Genomic DNA, 8663 nt, shown 5'->3' on the forward strand with positions numbered 1-8663 from the left:
GGGTTCTGCAGAACATCACCCTGTTCGGGTGATGTTCGAGTTCGGCCGAACACCTCATGGTGTTCGGCCTTTTTAGTTCGGGTTCGCCCGGACAGCTCAATGCCCAGCCGAACAGGCCGAACAGGGCCCCTGTTCGGCCGAACAGGGCCCTGTTCGGCCGAATACTGCCCCCCTATGAGGTCACAGGCATAAGGGGGGAGCATGCCCCGGTCGCGGGGGGGGGGGGGGTCGGAAATTCCCCCCACCCCCCTCGCTAGCGCTCCCCCCTCTGCCCGCTTCCCCATACAAAAATTTTCCGTAAAGTTCAATAGTACCTTCAGTGGCTGGCTGGCACTGTGGTGTGAGTAGTGGCTGGCTGGCACTGTGGTGTGAGTGAGTAGGAGGAGTCCGAGTAGGACACGTTGGGGCCGGGCAGCGGGCGGTTCAGCGGTAGTACCCTTGTGGTACTTCCGCCCTTTCTCTGACCTCACGTCCTCTACGTGATGACGCATACGAGGGTACGCGTGACGTGTACCCTCGAATGCAGAGGACGTGAGGTCAGAGAAAGGGCGGAAGTACCACAAGGGTACTACCGCTGAACTGCCCGCTGCCCGGCCTCAACGCGTCCTACTCGGACTCCTCCTCCTCACTCACACCACAGTGCCAGCCAGCCACTGAAGGTACTATTGAACTTTACGCAAAATTTTTGTATGGGGAAGCAGGCAGAGGGGGGAGCGCTAGCGGAGGGGGTGGGGTGAATTACCGACCCCCCCCGCGACCGGGGCATGCTCCACCCTTATGCCTGCGACCCCATAGGGCCCCCAAAAGCGGGATGTTCGGGGGAGTTCGGGGTTCGGGCCGAACATGCCGAACATCTGGCCCATGTTCGGTGAACGGACCCGAACCCGAACATCCAGGTGTTCGCCCAACACTAGTGCAGAGCCAAGTCACCTCTCTTGTCAGTTAAAAGTTCTGGGGTAGTGAGCCCCTCAAGGTGCGATCTGGCCACCCGACAATCACTCGGCTGCTCCCATGTTAATCACTAGAGGAATATGTAAAAAAGAGAGGAGCGCTCTGAGATTTCCAGCAATGATAGATCAATTAACACTAGGAAAGGTCTCACCTAGTATTAGTGTGGCTGGTACAGCGTACTCAGCCGCGATTCGCATGCGTCCCTCTTAGGCAGCCGGGGACCGGGCTCTCCGTGGCAGCAAGGCAGAGACAGGGCGGAGGCGACGTCACCAGCTCCAGACCTCCTTGAGATGGTAGCGAGGACGCTGCATAGTCACGTAACTAGATATCATGGAGGAGTTCACAAATAGGCTAAAAACAAAACAAAAAATAGACTGTACACTGAGCCAGTCTGTTTGGTTTTATCATACAGCTCCACCAATAACTTCCCATCCTGGCCACGCTGGTTCATTCAGTTGAGTGCACATCCAGCACCACACACACTTAAAGGGGAACTGAAGAGAGAGGTATATGGAGGCTGTCATGTTTATTTCCTTTTAATCAATACCAGTTGCCTGGCAGCCCTGCTGGTCTATTTCTCTGCAGTAGTATCTGATTAAAACCAGAAACAAGCATGCAGCTAGTCTTGTCAGATCAGACTTATAAGTCTGAACCACTGAAACACCTGATCTGCTGCATGCTTGTTCAGGGGCTATGGCTAATAGTATTAGAGGCAGAGGATCAGCAGGGCTGCCGGGCAACTGGTATTGATTAAAAGGAAATAAACATGACAGCCTCCATATACCTCTCTCTTCAGTTCTCCTTTAAGGGCCTTACAGACCTGTTATCGCTCAATCTCATGTGGCTGCATGGTTGAGTAACTAGTTAGCATGGAGGAGTTCACAAATAGGCTAAAAACAAAAAGGAAAAAAATACACGGTAGACTGAGCCAGTCTGCTTGGTACCATCCTGTTGCCTGGTCAGACCATCACACTATCCACTTCTCCCTCTCAATACCAGCTGTCAAACACCAGGTCAAGAATCAAATAAAATATCGCCGCTTAAAAGGGCTAACACCTCAACATATCCGAGATAACCTTAGCTTTGATGAATTGACTGACTCCAGCTTGGACCCTGATACTCTGGTGTTTAAATACAACAAATGTGTGTCCTCCACCTTTGAGACCATTGCTCCTCTGCGCACCAAATATCTTACTCCACACCATCATGCACAGTGGTTTGATAACGCTATAAAAGAGCTGAAAAGACAAGGCCGAAAACTTGAGAGACTGTGGCGCAAATCTCAGTCCCCAGAAGACAAACATGCCTTAATCCTCCACTTGAAGAGCTACCAAAAGGTAATCACGGGAAAAAAATCATCCTTTCTATCACAAGAGATTGCAAATGCAGTTAACAAACCAGCCCAACTGTTCCGCACAGTGGAAAAACTCTGCAACCCGGCATGTCAAAAACTTAACATCGAGTCTTCAAAGGACCTCTGTGACCAATTTGCCCATTTCTTCACAGACAAAGTCTCCGCTATAAGGTCCGACATCCAACTTACAGCATCTGAGCCTAATATAGCGCCGAAGACCATTAGCAGAGACAATGTAACACCTTGGTCAAACTTCAAAGAAATTGATGAAGAAGTCACATCAAGCATCCTCCTTCATGTCCGCCTAACTACCTGTGACCTAGATCCTGGCCCAACACAGTTCATGTTGAACTGCCCCGACCTGTTCGTACCGGTATTCCTAAAAATTGTTAACTGTTCCTTAAAATCAGGGATATTTCCTGCTTTACTGAAGGAAGCAATCATCAGGCCTCTCCTCAAAAAACCCTCCCTGGACCCAGATGCAATGACCAGCTACAGACCTGTCTCTAACCTTCCCTTTCTGGGCAAGCTAATTGAAAAAGCTGTTTACCTCCAGCTAGAAGCCAAAATCCTACAAAACAACAGTTATGACCCATTCCAGTCTGGCTTCAGGAAACACCACAGCACTGAAACGGCCCTCATCCAAATATGCAACCACCTGCTCATGGCAAGAGACAGAGGAGAGTGCTCCATCCTCATACTGCTAGACCTTTCTGCAGCCTTTGATACAGTTGACCATGACATCTTGATAAACAGGCTACAGGAATACTGCGGCATTGATGGCATAGTTCTTCAGTGGTTCCAATCCTTCTTGAGTGGCAGAACCCACAAAGTGTCTATGGGGCCCTTCCTGTCCACCCCTGTATCACTTAGGTATGGGGTGCCCCAGGGCTCAATCCTCTCTCCCCTGCTTTTCACGATTTACATGTTACCGCTGGGAAAACGAATCCAAAAACATGGCCTGACATACCACTGCTATGCAGACGACACTCAACTATATCTTTCCTTCAAGCCTGGTGTGACAGACCCAACTCTAACTATAAACGCCTGCTTACGTGAACTACAGCAATGGATGAATGACAACTGGCTGAAACTAAATGCAGACAAAACTGAAGTCCTTCTGATAGGAGGGCAGAGCATGATAACAAAACAACTTAACTTGCAGTCTTCACCACTGGGAATAGGAGGCACGGATCTGCGCAGCTCTGATCATGTGCGTAGCCTGGGAGTTCTAATTGATTGGGATTTAAAGTTCAGAACTCAAATCTCTGCTGTGGTGAAATCATCCTATTTTCACCTGAAGAACATTGCAAAAATCAAGCACCTCATACCCCCAGAAGATCTGCCAACCTTAGTCCACGCCTTCATCACATCCCGACTGGACTACTGCAATGCTCTCTACACTGGCCTTCCAAAAAAGGTCTTGTACCGACTACAGCTGATACAGAATACTGCTGCCAGACTGCTAACCAACCAACCCCGTCACTGCCACATAACGCCAGTCCTGCACTCCCTTCACTGGCTACCTATAGAATGGAGGGTCCTATTCAAGATCGGCCTACTGACATTTAAATCCCTGAATAATTTAGGCCCTGGATACATGAAAGATATGTTGCAGCTGCGTAGCAATCCCCGCATTCTCAGATCAACAGGTTCTAATAATCTAGTCATACCCAGAGTCCACTTGGAAACTTTTGGTCCCAGAGCCTTCTGTCATGCTGCCCCTACGTTTTGGAACTCCTTACCTCAACAGATCAGGACAGCTCCATCCCTGGACGTGTTTAAATCCAGACTGAAAACCCACCTGTTCAGTTTGGCATTTGCAGAAATATAACTTTTGTTGTGTGAATACTTCATCCTACTAATTACTGAATCTGAGAGAGCCTAAGCGCTTTGAGTCCTATGGGAGAAAAGCGCTATAGAAATGTTATTGTATTGTATTGTATTATATTGTATTGTATCATAAAGTTCCATTAATAACTTCATTCCTGGCCTCTGCTACATGCCACGCTGGTCCGTTCAGTTGAGCGCACATGCAGCACCACACACACACCTTACCGACCTGTTAGCGCTCGATCTCGGTAAATGCAACGTTTGGTCTGTCAGTGTGAAACGGGCATAACCCTTAGACTGGCGGCAATCCTTTCCTGTCAGCCGCGCTCTGGCCAAGCGCGGCTGACAGGAAAGGATTGCCGGCAGGCTATACAGGCGCTATTGATCTATCATACACTGTAAGTGTATTTTTATGCGTGTTTACCTAAGTAAAAAATTTTATTGCACCAGCGGTGCGCTCCTTTTTTTCTTTCTCATTTGCTTACACAGAATTACTGGAACCACCCAGCACTTGGAGCTGCACCTACCCACATCCACCAGCCCATCAGTGTAGTTAGACAGCGCAGTAGACTTCTTGTTGCTTTGGCTCCATAACCCTTAGACTACCTGATCCATGTGTACACACTCCAGACATTTTCAAGCAGCACTTTATTCCACAAATGTAGGAATGTAATGTGATTTCTGCCCTAGCGATTAAAACACAACTCTATGTCAACTACGTAATTTTTGGTGGGACTTTTGCCGTGGATCCCCCTCTGGCATGCCACAGTCCAGGTATTAGGCCCCTTAAAACAACTTTTTCATCACTTTTGTGGTCAGAAACAGTCCCTGTACTTTTAGAATTCGCCTGTCCATTGAAGTCTATGGAGGTTCACGCGGTTCGACTGTTTGCACATTTTTACGGAGATTGGAGTTTGACGTTCACGAACCCAAAATTTGATGTTCGGCCCATCGCTAAATCTTTATACTGTAAATGAGATTGAGCAGCTTTTCCCTAAATTCTGTTTACTCTATCACAATGTCCTTCACATATTCCTCTCTGTCTTAAACCTGGTTCAGTAACCACATCCCCATTTTCCCTTTACCCCCTCCTCTTAGATTATAAGCTAATTTGGCCAGGGTAACACTATTGCTTGTGCCTTTTTATATGAAGACCTATATAAATTATGTTTTGAGTTCCTTTATTTTAATTTTAAATGTTTTTCTTTTTACCTTTCCTTTAGGCTCTTGGCTGCCTTATCTGGCAAGACTTAAAAAGGGGGGAAGTATAAATGCATGGAGTACAGACAATACAAATTCCTGGATCCAGGTTATTATAACAATATTCATATTTCTTTACATATGTCCCATTTTATGGTAATTTAATAGGGATAAGCAATAATGTCTCTGGCAGTCTCACAAACATTTCTCCAAGGTACAGGAGATACTGCGAATTGCACCTATTTAGCAAATTCCATTAAAGTCAATTGGCCAAATTTAAACATTAATAGAAAAAAAAACACAATTTAAAAAATGCAAAGGAAAAATAGCTTTTAAACTGTAATTTTTCTGTGTTTAAAAACAGTTTTTCCTTTGCATTTTCAAAATCGATTTTCTCATAAATTACAAGGTCTTTTTGAAAATTATTTTTAGACTTGTACCCAGTGGCGTTCTGTCCATTGGGCGCACAGGGGCGCCACGCATCGGGTGACAGGCGGGGATGGGGGTGTCAAAGAAGCCAGCCCAAGCTATCACAAATTTTAAGCCAGCAGTACATGCTCCGCCTCCCTTCTATTCATTGCATGTTGTCAGCCGGCTAAAACCCCTTTTGGCCCCGCCTCCGCCACCTCGGCTGTTAGTTTAGCCGTCCTCCGGAAATCCACCTTCAGCGGGAAGCCGCTCAGGGCTGCACACGTGGGACGCACATGGGATCTCTGCCGTGATCCCCACCACGGCTGCTGCCGCCACCGCGGCACCGCAGCACCCTGGGACCATCACCAGACGCCAAATGCTTCCAAGGAAAGACTTGCTCTGCTCCTCCATCCAGGCTCACGGGGAACCCAGAGGCGGGCCCATCCATGCTGCAGCTCCTCCACCGCTGCAGCCATGACAACCAGATGCCGCCTGCCTACCGCTTCCTTGTGGCGGCTCATCTCCCGACAAGCTGGGCCACCCAGGTACACCTTTGGTGAACATTACCATGGGACACTTCCGCTGGACAGTACACCTCTGTCTCTCCTGCCTGTCTCTCCCTCCTGTCTGTCTCTTCTGTCTGTCTCTTCTGTCTGTCTCTCTTCTGTCTGTCTCTCTTCTGTCTGTCTCTCTTCTGTCTGTCTCTCATCTGTCTGTCTCTCCCTCCTGTCTGTCTCTCCTCTGTCTGTCTCTCCTCTGTCTGTCCCTCCCTCCTGTCTGTCTCTCCTCTGTCTGTCTCTCCTCTGTCTGTCTCTCCCTCCTGTCTGTCTCTCCCTCCTGTCTGTCTCTTCTCTGTCTGTCTCTCCCTCCCTCCCTCCTGTCTGTCTCCCCCTCTCTCCTGTCTGTCTCTCCCTCCTTCCTGTCTGTCTCTCCCTCCCTCCTGTCTGTCTCTCCTTCCTGTCTGTCTGTCCCAGTGGCGTTCTGTCCATTGGGCGCACAGGGGCGCCACGCACCGGGTGACAGGCGGGGATGGGGGTGTCAAAGAAGCCAGCCCAAGCTATCACAAATTTTAAGCCAGCAGTACATGCTCCGCCTCCCTTCTATTCATTGCATGTTGGCAGCCGGCTAAAACCCCTTTTGGCCCCGCCTCCGCCACCTCGGCTGTCAGTTCAGCCGTCCTCCGGAAATCCACCTTCAGCGGGAAGCCGCTCAGGGCTGCACACGTGGGACGCACATGGGATCTCTGCCGTGATCCCCACCACGGCTGCTGCCGCCACCGCGGCACCGCAGCACCCTGGGACCATCACCAGACGCCAAATGCTTCCAAGGAAAGACTTGCTCTGCTCCTCCATCCAGGCTCACGGGGAACCCAGAGGCGGGCCCATCCATGCTGCAGCTCCTCCACCGCTGCAGCCATGACAACCAGATGCCGCCTGCCTACCGCTTCCTTGTGGCTGCTCATCTCCCGACAAGCTGGGCCACCCAGGTACACCTTTGGTGAACATTACCATGGGACACTTCCGCTGGACAGTACACCTCTGTCTCTCCTGCCTGTCTCTCCCTCCTGTCTGTCTCTTCTGTCTGTCTCTCTTCTGTCTGTCTCTCTTCTGTCTGTCTCTCTTCTGTCTCTCTTCTGTCTGTCTCTCATCTGTCTGTCTCTCCCTCCTGTCTGTCTCTCCTCTGTCTGTCTCTCCTCTGTCTGTCCCTCCCTCCAGTGGCGTAGCTATGGAGCTCGGGGCCCCGGTGCGAGTTTTACATTGGGCCCCCCCAAGCACTCTATACGTAACACTTGATACGGCGCAACAAAACCTGCCAAGGTCATCTACAGTGGTTAGAGGTGCAAGAAGGGGATGGGGACAGTGTGTTAATGATTACTAACGTTCAAAGCATCTATAGAAGTGATTATTACCACCACAGGACCAATAAACAGCTAATACTTTGGTTTTAGAAAGGCCCCATGGGGCCCCTCTGCCTCAAGGGCCCCGATGCGGTCGCCTACCTCTGCAACCCCTATCTGCTACGCCCCTGCCTCCCTCCTGTCTGTCCCTCCCTCCTGTCAGTCTCTCCTCGTCTGTCTCTCCTCTGTCTGTCTCTCCCCTCCTGTCTGTCTCTCCCTCCTGTCTGTCTCTTCTCTGTCTGTCTCTCCCTCCCTCCCTCCTGTCTGTCTCCCCCTCTCTCCCTCCCTCCTGTCTGTCTCTCCCTCCTTCCTGTCTGTCTCTCCTTCCTGTCTGTCTGTCCCTCCCTCCTGTCCCTCCCTCCTGTCTGTCCTCCCTCCCTGTCTGTCTCTCCCTCCTGTCTGTCTCTCCCTCCCTCCTGTCTGTCTCTCTCCCTCCTGTCTGTCTCTCTCCTGTCTCTCCCTCCTGTCTGTCTCTCCCTCCCTCCCTGTCTGTCTCGCCCTCCCTCCTGTCTGTCTCGCCCTCTCTCCTGCCCTCCCTCCTGTCTGTCCTCTCCTCTGTCTCTCTCCTCCCTCCTGTCTATCTCTCCCTCCCTCCTGTATGTCTGTCTCTCCCTTCCTCTCTCCTGTCTGTCTCTTCTGTCTGGTCTCTCCCTCCCTTCTGTCTGTCTCTCCCTCCCTTCTGTCTGTCTCTCCCTCTCTCATGTCTGTCCCTCCCTCCTTTCTGTCTCTCCCTCCCTCCCTCCTGTCTGTCTCTCTCTCCCTCCCTCCTGTCTGTCTCTCTCTCCCTCCCTCCTGTCTGTCTCTCTCTGCTGTCTCTCTCTCTCTCTCCCCCTGCCGTCTCTGTCTCTCTCCCTGCTGTCTGTCTCTCTCCTCTCCCTGTGTCTGTCTCTCTCTCCCTGCTGTCTGTCTCTCTCTCCCTGCTGTCTGTCTCTCTATCCCTGCTGTCTGTCTCTCTATCCCTGCTGTCTGTCTCGCTCTCCCTGTCTGTCTGTCCCTTCCTCCTGTCTGTCTCTCCCT

At 50.6% G+C, this 8663-nt stretch overlaps 1 protein-coding gene across 2 annotated transcripts in view; it reads left to right on the forward strand.

The window, feature by feature from the left end:
- The window catches only part of LOC137527537 (coagulation factor VIII-like), a 506000-nt gene that overhangs the window by 395012 nt on the left and 102325 nt on the right, over window positions 1-8663 (forward strand). For both annotated transcript variants that reach the window (XM_068248081.1, XM_068248082.1), the window contains one exon: window positions 5362-5447. In XM_068248081.1, the coding sequence (XP_068104182.1) occupies window positions 5362-5447 (86 nt within the window). The remainder of the gene's footprint in view (window positions 1-5361; window positions 5448-8663) is intronic.

Source organism: Hyperolius riggenbachi, chromosome 8 (assembly GCF_040937935.1).
Source record: "Hyperolius riggenbachi isolate aHypRig1 chromosome 8, aHypRig1.pri, whole genome shotgun sequence".
NCBI classification, from domain to species: Eukaryota; Metazoa; Chordata; class Amphibia; order Anura; family Hyperoliidae; genus Hyperolius; species Hyperolius riggenbachi.